General features: G+C 40.3%; 1 protein-coding gene across 8 annotated transcripts in view; it reads right to left on the bottom strand.

Moving 5' to 3' along the window:
- BCAS3 (BCAS3 microtubule associated cell migration factor) overlaps positions 1-18,081 on the bottom strand; it is a 293,342-nt gene that overhangs the window by 182,569 nt on the left and 92,692 nt on the right. For 6 of the 8 annotated variants that reach the window (XM_084218873.1, XM_084218875.1, XM_084218877.1 and 3 more), the window contains exons 17-20: positions 12,491-12,535; positions 6,762-6,886; positions 6,039-6,204; positions 4,824-4,924 (exon numbers count right to left, since the gene is read on the bottom strand). In XM_084218873.1, coding sequence (XP_084074999.1) covers positions 4,824-4,924; positions 6,039-6,204; positions 6,762-6,886; positions 12,491-12,535 — 437 coding nt within the window. The remainder of the gene's footprint in view (positions 1-4,823; positions 4,925-6,038; positions 6,205-6,761; positions 6,887-12,490; positions 12,536-18,081) is intronic. The other 2 variants (XM_084218874.1, XM_084218876.1) reach the window with 1 other exon arrangement.

Raw genomic sequence — 18,081 nt, 5'->3', positions numbered from 1 at the left:
CCATAAAGAACCACGATGCTGCTTGGAGACAGAAGTCTTGCCCAGGGTGAACAGCTTTCATTAGAGGGAGCAGGAAGTGCAAACATGATGTCAGAGCTACAGAGATTATCTGTATAAATGGTGTTATCATTTAACCCAAACAAACAGCAGGGAAAGGCTCACCCCCTCCCTTTGAAGACAATGGACAGTTACTAAATTGGACTTGTAATGAAAGCCATTTTCAGTGAAACACAAGATATGTGCAACAGTTGGTCCAGAAATGAAAATCTGTTATAACAGCCAAAAGTCAAAGGCAGCTATAAATACAGGCCCTAATCTTTTCAAGAATCCCTTAACGAAGCCTATAAAACTGATTGTATCTTACTCAAGTGCAAATTCTTACTCAGAAAAATGTAACAGCCCTGCAAGTATGACTTGGAGAGCAGTACAGGGACAAGGAAGGAGAATACAGAGTGCTGGTTTGCATGCTCCCATCTTGGAATACAAATTACATTGCATTAAGAATAAACAATTAATGAGACAGCAGAAGCCTCAACTACAGGTCCATTTTTCTGAGAGAGAAACAATTTCCAGAAGTGGTCAGAGCGGGATGCAGAAACACTGCATCTTTCCTTTTAACACAACAGAAATGCTCTTTGATTATTTAAAAGCCAATTGCAAAGATCTGTCTTCAAAACCTCCTACTGCAGGTTTAATAGCAGAGAGGTGCAAGTACACTTACCAGCAACACGGGAGTAAAGTACAGACTTTTGTTTTAACAAAATCTATATTTATACGATTACATTTCCTATGGTTGAGGGCAGCTGTAATTAATGGATTTCCCTCCTTCCCCTAATGCAGTCATTTGTCAATTTAAACACAGAATGCCCAATCAATTTTGATGTATTTAGTAAGCAATTTGTCAGAGTACTGCACACCAGTTAATATATTAATTCTTGTCACTGGCCCACTTCTGACAACTGTAGGCCGTGTCCATGAAATTGGTCCTGATGAGCCAAAACTCTTGCCTGGAATGTGAAGGTGCCCTTTGCAGAGCCAGAGGAGAGAAATAAGACCTCAATCCATTCAATATCTTTTTGGGGCAGTTTTTGGTCAATTTTAGGGGGCTTATTCATTAATGTGTTAATTGCCACATTTCAGATATTGCATTTACTGTGCAATGGAAAAGTGAATTCGGAAAAATGGAAAAGTGGAGAGATGAGGAAGAAAGGAAATAAACATGAAGTGAGGATGTCAGACTTTCTGGTGATGCAAAGTTACCTGTTTCCATGGCAATTCCATTATGTGCCATGAACATTGACTGTGTCAATTCAAACATGCAAAAAACATGTGAAAGGTACAGAAGTCACACAAAGGAAACAAGGGGTAAGTCAGTCAAATATGCAAAATTTCAGGGCCTGGTGAAAGAGAGGAAAGAAGGAAAGAATTCATTTGAAAGAAACCTGAACACAACCAGGATATTGTCAGGGACATCTTAACAGCATCCTCAAGAGTTTATACAACCCAAAGCACCTTAATTCCTAAGTAGCAAACAGCAGGAAGAAGGCAGGATTTAAAGAGTAATTAATGACAGAACTTGGCAATTGTGTGGAGAAAGCTCTAACACTGCAAGTTCCTGCGGACACCAAAACTCTCCTGTGCACACGTGCAGTGCCTGGCACAACTCTCCTCCCACTGCCAGGACACTTTAACTACACCACATGAAGCTATTTATGTTATAGCAAAAACACCTAGGAAGAATAAAATGTGACTTAGATTTCCTTCTCTTGTGGTTGGATTTGGAAGTTGCTCAGGACACAGGCGAATAAAGAGGGAATATTAGAGACACAAATAAGGTAGAATATTATGTAACAAATGTGAGGAGTTTAGAGAAATATCTGATACCTAAAACCCAGCACTGAAAACCTGAGGATTGTCATTAATCCAGGGGCTTGTGGGATGGACTCATGGCAATCTGCTCTGTCAGAAGGAGCTCTCAGGACAGGTGATACTCTCCCTGACCCACTGCAGAGTTTGGAGCAGGATCCTGACACTTCCTGCAGGCCAGCAGGTTGTGGAATTTAATGTGCAAGTTCACTTTCAAGCCATGAACTCACAGAAAGCTGTAAATCCCTCCCTTCCACTTTCTCACCTGTGCAGCAGCCTGAGCTGTGCTAACGTGCTCAGGTAGGCACGAGCTGCACACCCTGATGCAGGTTTCTGCAGCAGATGTCACAGATGACCTCAAAGCAAGGAAACAGCTGTGCTGATCCACTTACAAATACCCTTGGGATAAAGGTCTTGGACACTTGTTGTACAAAACATTTCTTCAAACAATGGTCCCTTGTTCCTTCCTTTCTACTTGCAAATAAAACTTTCAGATTCTTTAAAAATATTAAAAGCTGAACCATGTGTTGATAACCTAAAGCAGGATTTTTGGACTATTCTCTGTTTAGCACAAGAAGTCACCGGCCTGGTTTATATTTTTCAAAGACTAAGGAAGATTTTGGCCCTGTGTTTTGGCATCAAACCTCTTATTTATGAAAACCTGGCCGTGCAGCCCTCCAAGCAGCCTGCCAGACGTCTCATTGTTCTGCCCGGCTGCTGACAGAGGTACTCTGTGCTAAAAAGCACACTGAGGGTTTTTCAATGACCCAGGGGGCAAAGGTCACTTATTATAAATGGATAATGAGACCTAATGCAATGTTCTGAGTGTGGACAAAGAAAGGGTCTATCCATACCCCCTTGTGACTTGGTCATTCAGGCTTTTATTTCCCCTGCACACTTAATGGAGCCAAACAATCAGCAGAAATGCTATACAGAAAGGGAGAGAAACTGCTGCATTCTACCTCCAGAGACAGCCACAAATAGTGACCCTGAAACGGCGCCACGGCTGCTCTCCCACTGACGTGGCAGACAGATGGACCAGCCCCCCTCAGCCCCGGCTGAGCCATTTGCTGGCAATTAGAGCCCCCGAGGAAGCCAGAGCACAGCAAAGCCAGGCTGCAGCTAGAGCCAGCCCAGGTAAGCAGAGCCTGAGCCGGGCTTAGCAGCTCTTTAACAGGTGGCTTTTGTGGCAAGGATGCTTGGACTCCATCGTCTCACTGAGGAGCTTCAGTCTGAATAAATCCAAAGTTCAAAGACAATCGGACACAAATTTCACTGTTACTGCCATTTGCATTATGTCCTCTAGATACTCTGTTTAGTGGTTATTATTCTATTATTCTTGCCATTTCACATCCAGCTTAAAGAATTCCTAATATGTGAATTAAAATCTGAGTTAAAAGTCTAATAATTCAAATAATACAAGTTCTTTAATTGGCCATGTTTCAGATATTGCACCTACTGTACAACGGAAAAATGAATTCAAAGTGGAGAGATATGGAAGAAAGGAAATTAACATGAAATGAGGATGTCAGACTTTCTGGTGATGCAAAGTTACCTATTTCCATGGCAATTCCATTATGTGCCATGAACATTGACTGTGTCAATTCAAACATGCAAAAAATATGTGAGAGGTACAGAAGTCACACAAAGGAAACAAGGGATAATTCAATCAAATATGCAAAACCCCTTAAAGTTCATTAATTTGCTGGAATTTAGCCATTACTCGATCTCCGTTATTTAAAATTTTTCAGTAGTAAACCATTTGAAATGTGGATTTGAACACATTGTATACTGTACTGTGTAACAGTATTTGAGCTATTAATAAAATGTTAATAAAATACACAAAATGAGCCCCACCCATCCCTGGTTCCACTCTGTGGGATACAACTGAAACAAGGCAGGAATCTACAAAAAAAATAAAATCCTGCCAAAATGCAAATCTAATGGTGCTGGCACTACTAAATACTTTTTCATATTCTTTTGTACCCTTTGAGTCTTATCCCAATTTTCTGTGCAGCACAGAAGAAGGAAGAGTCAAGCTTTGCAGGTTTCCATAACACCCAGATGCAGCAGATGGACAGGTAGAAGCAGCAGCTCCAATCTGGCCCCCGTGTCCCTTTCCCCAGCCCATCCAAAGTGCCTCCTGGCCCACATGGCCACTTGGTGCAGCTGAAGTGCTCCTGTCACACAAAGCTGCCTGCACTGCCAACTGTGCACAGCTCTGGTTTCCCCAGGAGAACCCCAGCAGATGCCAGGAGCTGCTCCCCTGGGAGACTTCAACTGCTGCATCACTTTGATCCTAGACAGAGCAGAGACCTGCTCCTCACTGTTAGTGCTCCTCTCTCTTTTAAATTGTCAAATAAAAGATAAATACTCGTTTTTCTACAAAACCATTATAAAAATGGGTGAGTTTGTGTATTTATCTAATATAGATATATCATATTTAGAGAGCTACAGGTGTATGAATGTTTCTGAACGTGCCATGCCATGAAATATTGGCTCTCTGGGAATGATGTGGCTGGGCAAGACACAGGCCAAGGCAGGTGGGCAAGCATCCCTGGCAGCAGTGCCAAGGCTCCTGAGGGAGGCAGCTGTCTGAGACTGTGGCTGGAAGGAGCCCAGCAACCAGGAGTTCCCAGGGAGAGGGAAATGCAGATGCACTCATTACTGGCTGGGGAATTCACAGGAGGAAATGGCTAAAAGCATCAGAAGGAATGAGGTGAAGAAACCCTGAAGATTTCATGGGATCTGGTGGGTGACTCTCACAGCCTCACAACTCTGATTGATGGCAAAAATCCCAACACTACATTCACTGCTCCATCCTTTCTAACAGAATTACACACAGCCCTACTGTGGGGTTGAACATCCGCTGAAATTGGCTGAAAAATCAACTTGGAAAATCACCCTCTGCTCAAAACGTGCACATGAGACAAGACAAGAAGTTGTCAGCTACTCACAGCCAGCCAGAAGATACTGGTAGTACTGCACAGCATCTGCAGCCAGGAGCAGTGGATGGTTTGCATTAAATGGTGGTTGGAGTTCATTCCACTGAGGAGTTCTGAGGTAAAACACAAGACTATTAATATTTCAGCTAATACAGAGAATGTAAATCAGTGTTTCTGTCATCACATGCAATTATCTATACAAGCTCACAAAATGTTTGTAATTATTTAAATTAGCTTGTTCAAACACTGCAATCCACCACAGGCAGTGGAGCAGCGGGGCCAAATTGTGCAGATTGTGAAGCAAAGACAATACTTGGTTGTTGACTGCAGCAGGGATTGCATTAAAAAACCCAGGAAGGAGGTTTAGATTAAGTTGGTAAATATGTTTAGGACCATTGTATGTCATGCTGACGTTACATAAACACACAAGAGAAACTGGGGAACTTTTTTGTTCTGTTAACTACCACTGCTTCCATCCTGTGAAGTCATTGAGCACTTACTGTGAAAATAAAGCTGTGTAAAGTTATGGATTATTGATCCAATTAGAATTTTCAATTCCATTACAACCTACTCATTTCAACAATAATGGTCCCGAAGTCTGTGTTGTAATTTTAATTAGGGTGGGCCATTCCTAAATAGCTTGGTAAATCAAGTATTGATCACTCCAGTCCAGCCATAAGCAGCACTAAGGAATGTAGGAGCCAAGAAAAATCGATAGAAAAATATTTTAAAACGTCAAAAGCACTGACAACACTTTCTCATCAATTTTTCTTTACTTTCTTCCACATGTCAGGAATAATTTCTTCTACTGTCTTTAGAAATGGTACCTTCAGCTGCTCACAGGAAAACTCACAATACTTCATCGTGGGAACCTTGCTCATGTCTCACAGCAGAATTCTGTACTTCAACACTACCAAAATAATCGTTCCTAGTCCTTATATAAAAAGAAAATTACAACCTGATCATTTAAAATCACCAATTAATAAGGGTCTCTATTGATTCACAGACATGTTCATGCCTAGCCCCACGTGTAGAGAAGGATTTAGAAGCTCAGTTCACCTTGAGGCACATGAACAGTGGCAGAACTGTACGGAAAGCAAGGCTTGAATCTCCCTCCTTCAACAAAAAACTTTAGGAGTCTTTACATGAGTGACAACCACCATGCAGCTCATTGAAAAAGCAAGATGCCAAGCAGGAAAGGAAGGAGGAGGCACAGGGATGAGGTACCTAACCAAAGTCCAGCTGGCCCTGGGGCAGGTGACCATCTCCAGGGGGGTGTCGTCGCTGATCTTGGGCGCGGTGCTGAGCGGCCGCGGCTCCAGGACGTGCTCCACCAGGCTCCCGTAGCAGCTGATGATGTACAGGGACTCCACCACAAACTGCTTCGACTGGTCTGGGGGCAGAGAGAGAGAAAATCCTACTGCAGCAGCACAGCACACACAGAAAAAGCTTTTGCAGAAATAGCAGGCTCCGTGTTATTTTAAGTCTCTTGCTTGCAGTTAAAAAGGTGAATTGAAAGTAGCAAAAGGGCTGGAGAGACAAAGAGAAAATTGTACAAAACACACAATTTTCACACAACTGCATGAATATCTCATACAAGAGTAGCTTCTCACCAAGGTGTGTTCAGGTAATTACACATTTCCAAAGTATCTTGTACATTTGCTTTAGCAAAGGTGTTTCATCTTTATCTCATATCTTTTTCAGTGCCACTTCACACCTTTGGACTGACCTATCAAAGTTGGGTTTCTGTCACTGTATCATAATAAAAGATCAATTATTCATTACACTAATCAAAACTTCTTGTGCATTTTACCAAAAGCACCCCCAAGCATGTTCCTGAAATTCTTGATTGCCCTGAGTTTAAGGAACAAAATCCACAAATTGCTTAGAACTTGTCACAAAATAAGAATTTAAGTTTAAATGCAAGTCCTAATTCTGTGAGGTACCAACCTTTTTCTCGTTTGAGACCAGAATTGTTTGCAAACCATGACCTTGAAGCTCCAAAGACTGCAGCGACACAAAACTCCCCTCCCACAGACTTACTGGGTGAAATCTGTGGGGCTGGTTTGGATTTGCTTTAAAGAAAGAACAAAATAAAATTATATAAGTTAATTCTCAAAAAATTAAGATGTCCCTTGCTTAACAACAATTTTAAGATATTACTTCAGAAAAGGGGAATATGTGCAGTTCCCATAAGGCTGAGCAGGATTTACAGATGCTCAGTGTTTCCCAATAATTCCCCTGGAATACTGAACTCATTCCCTTGAAGAACAGCACTGGCTCATAATGGGTAACTGAACTGTTTAAAAGACCCAATACTGAACATTTGCATTAAATAGAAACAACTGCTGAAATAAACACAAAGAAATCCTAAATCCTTTGGGAATGAAAATGCAGATTCTGGGTCAGCCATTCCAGGTGGTCGATATCTCCTTGTCTTTTCCAAAGGAAGTCAGGAACAGCCAGGGGATGTGAGTGACACAGGGTGGCAGGGAAGGACATGCAGAGGGTACAGGAGGAGGAGAGGATGCACACACTCATGAGCCACTGTTAGAACACACCAGGGTTCTACCATGGAAAAGCAGGCTGAGGCACGGTGCCCTGACCCCAAGATGGGCATGGAGCAGATCCAGGGGTTCATTGAGATATTCTCAGGTGTTTCTCCTCACAGGGACCTGCAGGTTTCTGTTCTGCAGAAACTCAAAACCATGGGCAGAGCATTGTCCATGCCTCAATTCATTAAATCAGGATTTTACCCTATCCTCAAGAGAAAAGCTGTTTGACAAACCCACACAGGATTCTTCTTTCTTCATGTTCCCCTTGTTCTAATCCTTTTAATTGAATTATTTTATACTTTTCTCTCTACTCTATTTCACTGCTCCCTTCTCTTCCTACCCATCCCTCCTTTCCATTTTTCTTCTACCAATTTCTTCATTCACACAATTTCAGCCTGTGATCAGACCATCCCATTAACCTGGTTTTCACATAGCAATCTCCAGTTCTGAGAAGTGTGTGCACAGGGTTCAGCCCTAGAAGAATATTTTTAAACAGCAGAAATCAATTAAAACACTGTATGGTTATAATGATATTTAATTGATACTAACAGATCATATACATGGCAAGCCTATGGCCACATGGACTTGGATCAGGGCTGAAACTCTTGTACATGTGGGAGAAGCTGGAATGTCCCAAAAGAGCAGTTGGAATTTATAGTCAGTAACTCTGGTATTGAACCACCACAAAGCACTTAATATCCAACTGTTAAATCTACAGCTACAGATGACTGGGTGAGAAATCTGTGCTCCAAAAAGGTCCTGACTAGAAATGCATCCCTTTGCTTGCAGTGGCACATCAGGTGTCTATATTAGAATATTTAAATTGTGATTGTGTTAACTAATAAGTTTTTATTAGCTACTGAGACAAAAAATCAGAATGGATTTCTTTCACTTTGAAATAATCATCTATCACAGAAAGAGTATTTTAAACCAGATTGTATATTGAGAATTATTTTAGCTCTCACTTTTCAAGCATTCACATACTCATATTCCTTCAGAAATGAAAATATAAATGTATCTGTGAATTAGAGTCTTGTTGCTTACTTCAATTAATAAATTATTTGGTTCAATACAGAATTCAGGACAGTGTCACCCATCAATCACTACAGAGCAAACCAGGAGCACAGGTATGACTCTGCCATATTCACTTCCTCTTGACAAAAGGATCTTTCTGTACTGTCACAATATTCTTAATATTCTTAATTTTTACTGAACATTAAAATGATTTTTCAAAGTTAATGAAGTAATTTAAACTGGAAAAAAAACTGGAAGCAAATACTATTCTGAGCTACAAACTGCAGTAAAGTTTTAGAGAGACAGAACTGCCTGCAAGCCTTGAAGCAGAAGTGAACCTGGGACTCAACACATTTTTCCAGAGCTCTCCACACTCTGAGTCCCCAGACCTGTGTTTGACCAAATACAATTATAAACAGCCTTAGAGGAAATGGTCTGAGCTCAGTTCTATTTACATCTTGTCTTTAGGATGTGCATCTTTCAAGGCAAGCACTTAAGTGTTGGTTTCAGTGCCAGGAGCTTTTCCCTTCGAGGATGATGTTTTGTAGACAGAAAGAGCAGACCTTGTAAAACACGATTACTCATGTGGTTAAACTCAGCCCTGCTAGCAAACAAAGACAAGCAAACAAACAAAAAAGATTTCTGCATCTTATTGGTTTGGACAGATTTCTGAAAATGCTGCTGAGATGTCAACAAGTCTATTCTGAAGTCTCTTGTAGCTGAGGAATCTTTCATTTGAGCAACATTTTACTCGATTCCTGAGTTTTCATCAATACATTCCAACACAAATTTCATCCCTCCAGCAAACCTCCAAAGCCCAGTTATTTTCAGTAACAGTAATGCCATTAGAGAAATATCTTTACATGTCATTGTGATATTTTAACAACTTGGAAACTATAAATCCTCATTATTCTGCAGATGCAAACACCCTCTCAGCTTTATAAATGATAACACAACAATAATGTTGAAGGTAGGTGGTGAATGACTTCTTTCTGCTATGAACTCCTGCTCTCTCCTTGCTCTTGGCTTGTCAGCACTTCATAAATTATTCCAAGAGCTGAAATTTAGGCCCATTTGGCCTCACTTTTCATAAAACAGTTACTTTAAAAGAATCTTCATAATACAGTAACTTCCAAAAGACTGTACCATAGCTTTCCTGAGAAGGGATGCAGCAAGAAATTCAGATTTTTGGGAGTCAATGCTAAAACCAAGACAGTGAAGCACATGGGACCCAAACATTCCCCATTATGATTTCACTCCTCATTTCTCCCAAATGTTAGGAACAACAGCATTGCATTTAAGAAATCAAGGGGATGAAAAGCCAGTTTGATTTTTCCTCTCTGGATCTACTCCACTGTGCAACCATACCTGGGATTCAGTGAGACACAGCAGCAGTTTTACCCCAATTAGATCTGTACAGAAATCTAAATCAGGAATAGAATGTATCTGGGAAAATTTGTATTATTAAATGTTCTAACATAATTTTGGAGGATTATTTCTATCTTAAAATGCAAAAGCACCAAGATGTAGATACAGACGTGGCCAATTGACATTTCCTACTGAAATGGCACAAAAGGAGATGGGAGGAGACTGAAGAAGAAAATGAAGACATCACTTTGTCAGAGCTTAAAAAGCAATGAAGAGACTGAGCTCAGCATGCAAGTTCTTTCATGTTGGCAACACAGTAAGAACAGATTAAGACCTACTGAAACCATTCAGAGCTCCCACTTGTCAGCTTTGTAACACATCAAACTCTGCCATAATCTCTGGAAATGCATTGTGGTAGCTCTTTGTAAAAATACTAAATAGCCACTAATATTTTAATTAGTTTACATTTTAATTATTATTATTTAACTAGTAAGAATTAATACTTTTAAAATATTTTAAAAACCAGAGCAGCACTGTTCATGATGGAGCTTTATGTCTCACAAAATTCTTCTGGCTCTTAAATGTATCTTTAAACCCATTGCCAAACAAGTGACATGACTAAAACAATAAATAAACTGCATATATGTGATATGAAGGAGCTGCCTTATATATTCAAATATTTATAGTCAAATAGTACCAGTCTGCAAAGACTGAAAATTGCTTTGATTTTATATTCCCAACAAACAGGCTCCAAATATATGAGATTCATAAAAACAAAAGCACTTATTTCACACTACACCTACTGAAATGGAAACATCTATGCTGATGGAAAAAGTTTTATCTTGACTACAGAAGCAGCAATAAAAGTATCAGGAGAAAAATACTGCATGAAATTTGCATTTACACATAAAGTTACAAAAAAGAATCTGTCTCAAAGTCTAGAAATTTTAATTCATTTATCATTGTGCCTAAAACATGAAAACAAAGATGTTTCCAGTTGTCAGATCATGAGTAAAGCTAGAAAAAGCACGAAAAGCAATGGTAGGATCCTTTATTCACCAGGCACTTAGCTGTCAAATCAACATCCATTTTGTTTACAGAATTTTAGGTCTCATTAAGACCTTAATGGAAACAACATGATTTCTTCCCCCACCCAAAGTGTGTTTTTTATCCTAATTTCTCTGTAGACGAGTAAGGACCATATTTTTGAGCTAGCACTGGCATTAAACAAACCACAAAAAGAGTCTTGTGAAAGACAGGCAACAATTTTGGAGCCTATTTCATATATTCCCCTCTTTAATCTCAGCCTTTTAATCTTACTTCAATCTAAAACCATTTCTGGTTGACGTCTCCTGCTTGGTGCAGGGGTGACCCACACAGCCTTTGCTCAGAAATCCACTGCCAAAACTCTTCTTCCAGAGCCTCTGCACTTCTTAAATCACCACCAGGCAAAATTCTTTGGTGCACCATAAACTGCAATTAAAAATGGTTCTTAGGGAGCTACTTCAGGAATGAGAAATTCTCAATTAATAAGGCAAAGTTTCTTCCCTTTCCCCTTTCCCCTTTTCCCCTCCTCTCCTCTCCTCTCCTCTTTCTCTCCCCCTCCCTTCCCTTTGCTTCTCCTGGCACAGCTCCCAAATCCCTCCTCAGCCTTTCTCTGGGAATTCTGTGTCCTACAAAGCTCTTAACAAGTTCTTTTCCTGAAGAGAATATTCTGATAGAGACATTGAGGGTGATGCACGTGGTGCCAACTTCTAGAGCAAACTCAAGAGCCATGTACAAATATTCTAACAGATACTGGTGGGCACAGTTAATGGATATCCTCAGCTAAATTAAAAACAAAGAGAAAATCCCAAACCCACAGAAATACCCCAAAAACCCAAGCCCCAGAAAACTTGATGGAAGTTTTAAAATTTTCTAAGGTGTTCCTATTTCTTCCATTCTTATTATCCAAAGCTTCCAGCACCTAAGGCCAGTTCTGTTATAAAGTGGTGACTGAGGTGATGCAGCCCTGCCCAAATATTGAACCAAACTCCAACATCAGAAATCTTGTTAAAAGTTACTTTCTCTCTTGTCTGTATTCTCATAATATGCTGCATTTTTCACATTAAAATGAAGCCCCCTTTTATTTCAAATATCCCAATTTTAACAGAAATGTTTCCCATGTTGGAATGAGATGATCTCAAAGATCCCTTTCACCCCAGACAGTTCTGTGATTTTTTTTCTCCAGAGTAATCAGCTTTTTTCTTTTTTTCAGTACCCATTTTACTGCTTCACCTCTCACTGCAGTACTTTACTGCCTACTCACTGCTAATCTGGCTTATTTTTCAGAGGTCATCATCGATGTTTTCTGTCTGTAAGCAACTTAGTGCTACAATAATAAAGGAAGCAATATAGCAAAGAAAGAGAGAGGATTGTTTGGAAAGACACTGCAATCATTTCTGCCCACTTAGAAATAATTTATTTTTTCAACTTCCCTGCTACTTAAAAATTAAATGCACTCTCAAAGGTAAAAAGAAGGGAGAAAAAAAAGTGAATTCAATTCCTTGCAATGCTTGATGGTGAACACGCATCCATAGTTTAAAAGTGAAATTGTGTGCATGGAAACCTATGGATCAGCCATGCAGGTAAACAAATGAAACCAAAAAATTCATCCAAAATGAAAAAGTCTAAGCACAGAGTTATTTTCAGCAAGGACAGCAAATGGAGTATAGGCATGCTGGGTTTGAACTGGGAACTCACCAAGGAGCTTTTATGGAAAAACATCCTGCTCCAAACAGGTAAGGTCTTCACAGAAAGGGGAAAAATGCACAGAAATTAGATGAGAACTCAATTCCCAACAGTACACTGTACATCATGCTATTAAGATTTCTGCAGAAAGTGAACAGAATCGTTGTTAGAGCCCTTGCTGGTGGCCTGGAGGAGCTGCCAGGGGAGCAGCAGTGCCCAGGCACAGCCCCAGAGGTGGCAGCTGCCAGGGGACATCGGTGCAAGCTGGGCTCAGGGTTAGAGCTGGGGTTAGGCTCAGCTCAGGGCCCCCCCAGTCTGCTGCCAGAGCTGGGGCTGCAGCAGATATGAAGTCAGAACTGACAGGAAAAGGGAATTAGCATCCAAATCAGTCAGAGGTGGGGGCTGGCCATGGAACACTGAGGGGCAGTTTCACAGAGTTACTGAGAGGAGGTCAAATAAAACCAACAGATGCAATCAGAACCTTTTAGGGACAATTACTCAGCCTTTTGCTAGGACAGAAACACCCCATGAAATTCAACTTTTCTTCCCCCCCCTTAAAAGCTTGCACAGATGCAGGAAAGAGAGGCCTAACTTACTGCAAATGTATTTGATGCTCAATCACCAGATCTAGAGCTGAGTGCTTTTGGCCACCCAACAATTTACACCATGATTTGGTTTCATGTTTCGCTCAAGTGTTTTGCACAGTGGAGAATTTTTAACCCAATATTAATCTGAGGGAATTTTTAATGGTAACTCCCTTTAAAAAGCCATTGCCATAGTGACATTTGCATAAAATCTGATAAGGAGCAAAAGAAGGCAAATTTAGAGCTACTCACAGGCTCAAGGCTTCTTTTGAGTCTCATTTGGGATGTAACATCATCTACAAAATCACTAAATAATTGATTTTGTAAATGCCAATGGTTCTGTTTTCTTTTCATACTCTGACTCAGCAGTAAGTTCTGGGTAGTTGAAACAGGTGAAATATTTCCAGGCAATGAATTACCAGAAAAGATCCAGCACTGAAGGATGTGTAAAGCACTCAGCCATAGACCAACACAATTAAAAGGATACCAGCCTGATAAAAAAGAATTCAGTGAACTAAATCTGACATGAGCACAACATCAATGAATGAAGGGATCCTCTCAAAAAATATTCAGGTGAAGGTACAAACCTAAGACAGATATTCTTCAACATGCAGAGATGCAAACATCCAATAAAGAACAGAATATTACAGAAAAATAAAAAACCCTATTTTTAATTAGCACTATAGGCCAAAAAAATTCAAAATGTTTTTGAGCTCCATACAAGGGACTGGCTTTTAACTTTCTGTATTTAATAAATTGGTTAACATTTTTGGGGCAGACCTCATTTGACAGAACAAACTACCTTTCTAGACCTAATATATCATCTTTGAACAGTGGTAAAGCCCAATTAAATTGTCTGAACTGAATGATCTCCTATAAAGTCAGCACATCCAGTCCCCGAGTCAAAGGCCAGTCTAGAAGATGAGCCCAGCACTATTGCACTGCTTAAATATTTAATTGAAAGCTAAATCTCCTGCATAACCCAAAGCCAACCTAATTTAAAACCTAAAATGCATCGAGTGTAAATTTGAAGAGTCATTGGAGAGTGGTCGGATCTGCCTGGGAGCTTAGAATTCAATTCCTAAATTATGATCAGGGATTTTTTGGACACTGTTTCTTTTTCTTCTTCTCTGCCTCAGTTGCTCTGTCTTCAAACCTCAGGCAAATAACACCTAGCTGAGCCCATTTCATTTTAGAAGATAACAGCGGCTTTTTCTTCTTCTACTACTCCTATATTGACATGATTGTGCTTGCAAATTAACAAATTCTCTTTATTTTAATTACAAACTGGCTCAAGTGGGCTTCAGCTGAAGGTTTTGTTCGGTTAGTTTTGGATGGAAAATGGATAGAAATGGACAGAAAATTTTGTATGGTGAAGAAAATGTAATTACACTTCCAAAGACTACAGCAGAGTCTTATTAAAAATGCTTTACATGTGAGAAAACCAACTCAGTACCTCCTTTCTGCTCAAAAGACCTGATTTCTTCAAAGACAACCATTTTTTCCCTATGATATTTATATAAGCAATTGTTTTCCCCTATTTCTCTCCCATAATATGGATGGAATGCTAATTGAGAGCGAGAGAGAATTCACAAATTACAGGATAACCCAACCTTGAAGAGACAGCACCAGATGGCTGCGCTCGGTGACAGCGAGAGAGCAGTGCCAGGGCAAAAACTCACCCAGGTTTCCTTTTCCCAGAGCCAGGGAGAAATTCCAAAGGAAATCATGCAATGAAGATGATTTACCATTCAAAGTTCGGAATTTTCACAGTTTGTTACCTGGTTCTGAGTTTTAGCAAATTGAAAACTGAAATACTTTGGTTTTGTGTGGTTATGTTTAATAAACCTATTTAAGCTTTTAATAAGCTGTGCAATACCCTTTTATTCTAGCCCTCATCATGCCAAATCAAGAGTCCTTTCATAAACAGTGACATCTGAACAAACTTCAGTGCAAATAATTGTATTTTGTATCAATTACAAATCATTACAGCAGTTCCTCTGTTACTAAAATATACTATAAAAACTAAGAATGATATTAAATATGTCTGAGAAATGTGCCAGAAAGAGAATGTCTGGCTTTGGACAATTGAGCTGAATAAAGTTAAAACTTTACTATTTTTTTCCCTCTACTTTTTCAGTTATTTTTTCCCTAATTAATTGTACCATATTGTGGTGATTTTGCACCACTTATTTTTGTTTGCTGCAGCAGCTGACTCTGGGGATAAATGACGCTCCCTGAGACAAAATAAACCCAAGATGTATCAGTAACTTCTTGTGCATAGAAAATTAAAAGGATAAAATTGCATCACACACTTTACCTACTCACCCCTTCCTCACTGAGGGTGGAATGAGGGATGGGGTGAAGAAGGGATAGAGTTTCATGTTTAAAAATACACTATCTAAATCTCCTGGCTGAAAAAAAGCAAGGTTTATCCCTTTGCTGCAAGGCACACTGGATTTCTGTGTTGTGACCAGGCTCAGCTAATGCAGGTTCCATCCTGCTGCTCACTGCAGCAAGGATGAACTGGGAGTGAAGTATGACACAAATAGAATGACCCTGTCCCTTCAGGAGTTACAGCAAATGCTGCTCTCAGAGGAGCCAACCTTGACAACAGCTTTTCTTTTGGGGCAATTATTGTCTCTTTTCTTTCCCTCCTTCCCATTACAGCTCATCCATGTCCCCACTGGAAAGTAACTACAGCTCATCCCACAAACCCAGGGAACTCTTCTGGAGTTACTGTGGGGCACAAAGCTGAATTCTAGAATGTTCTGAATCGCTGCCCTTTATAGACAATGAGATGGATCATACAGCTCTTCCCCTTTCCAGTCTATAAGCTCTTTGTAAATGAGCAATGAATTAACCCATTCACCAGCCTTGACAAGGAATTCAGCATTACTATCAAAATTTTGAGAGGGAAACTGAGGCACAGATATGGAAAGACTTATTAAACCCAGCTCTTGTGCTGTCCTGCATCCCCCCCTAATCTTTAAAACATCAGAAGCTTCCTTACTCATTAGTGTTAGAGCCCCTCTGGGAAAGCCTGAATGTGCTGACAGCACAAACTACAGGAAAGCCAGTCAATGGGATGACAAAATGTAGGGACAAAAATTAAGTGCTTGATGAAGGTGCAGAAATTACAGTGGGAGACTTGAAAAGGCAAAGGAAGAAGCAGAGGGCAGGGAAGAAGGGATGGAAGGCAGAGGGGATGCTCCAAGGTACTCCATGCTGACAATGGAACTTGCATTCAGAGCAGTGACTGATCAGAACATGTTCCAAAATCTACATGTTTGCAGGGGGAAAAAAAAGCATCTGTGATGAACAGCACGGTCATGACAAAATTCCAGACTCCGTCTTTCATTCCCATAGGGCTACAGGGAACACTTTTAAAAAATTTACTGCCATTCCACCTGTCAAGCAACATGACATGCTTTGCAGCTCTGCTCCAGACACATGATATTAACAGCACTGATCAGTCCTTTCAGTACCTGGAAAATATTTTGCTGTCTTGGATACTGGCAGAACAAACCCCAGCTCGATTTTTTGGTTAATAAAATCTACAAGACCTCATGAAGATTTAATATTAAAGCAGCTGATGTTAGGAGCAAATAAAACGGACAAATCCAGCCCTCTCATTATACAGCATTTGAGCCTCGCTTAAATGCGCTGCAACAGATTAAATTTTTAATTCTTTCCAAGTCACAACACGGGAGAGGAATCTTTGACTGCAGGAGCTGAGTGACGCCGAGCCCGGCTCCGTTTCTGATGGCTGCACAATCGCGAGGTTCAGCAGCTGCTCCCAAGGAAGAGCCTTGTTTCCTCGGAGCAGCGCTTAGAGGTGCTGACCATGTAGGTGTAAATACATCTGTCTTTTGCCATTTGCAGTAATACATGCCTCCTCCACTTCTCCCAGCGAGGCAGATGGTCCCTGTCCTGTCGAAATCTTACACTGCACAGACTTCCAGTGCTATGTGTTTGCAGAAATATGAGGGCAGATGTTAAATATGTTAAACACACGCTTTGCCCCCTGGAGGTTTAAGTTAAGGCTGCTGTCTCAATTTGGTCATTTTAGGCATGCCAGGCTTCTTGGATCCTAGGCATTCCTCTTAAATCCCTGCTTTATAAATAACAGCTTTTCATGTTAATTTTGTGTACTTTCATCAAATATTTTGGATGCAGAACAAATGAAGGAAGCTCTCGGCTTACCGTTACAAGGCTACGTGGGCTGTGCTGAAAATTATGATCCTCATTCATGAAAACTCTATTTACACAGCAGGGTATTTCCCATGACTGTTGTTTTCCCCCCTTACATAAGCCTCATTGAGCATTTTAAATTTAATTAGTTTTAAAAATTACATAAAATGCAACAGAGACAGTTTGTGAATAGTATAAATTTACCATAAAACTACAAATATGAACACTCCAAATATGTTTTAGATGTTTAAGAGTAAAACATTAAATAAAATACTGCAGACTTATTACAATTGCAATAATTTTAGAAAGGTTTCTTGGTATAACACAGCATTAAGGAAACCTTTGTAAAGCATTTTACATTAAATACGACTCTAAACCAAGAGCTTTTTTCCAAATCCTTTTCCTCACTGCTCCTATTACCTACCTCCCCTGGCAGGCCCTCAGGTGAATTTTTAATTTCTTTCTCTGCCGTGTCCCACCCGGTTCTAAGTGTCTATTCCAGTTCTGGGAGCCCACATTTATCTTTCTGTCCTTCACTGGCTGTATTCTTCAAGTCAGGTTTTTGGTATTTCCCCTCTTTGAGGAACTGTGACCTCCCGCCCTGTGACAACCTCCCCCTGATCCCACCTCCCTTCCTGTCCTCATCCAGGATCAAACCTGGATATGCTTCCAAAATTCACCTGAGCAGCAGCAAAATCTTTTTCACTCAGCTTAAACTGAGCAGAAAACTTAAAAGGCAAAAATAAGCAAATGAAACGTGTCTGTGGAGGAAGCTAAACCTCAATATGACCCTCAAACTGTTTCTTCACTGTTTCTTAAGTTCCA

The sequence above is a fragment of the Fringilla coelebs genome, assembly GCF_963513975.1.
Source record: "Fringilla coelebs genome assembly, chromosome: 20".
NCBI classification, from domain to species: Eukaryota; Metazoa; Chordata; class Aves; order Passeriformes; family Fringillidae; genus Fringilla; species Fringilla coelebs.
The sequence above is the reverse complement of the archived record's forward strand: the minus strand, read 5'-3'. Positions and strand labels throughout refer to the sequence as shown.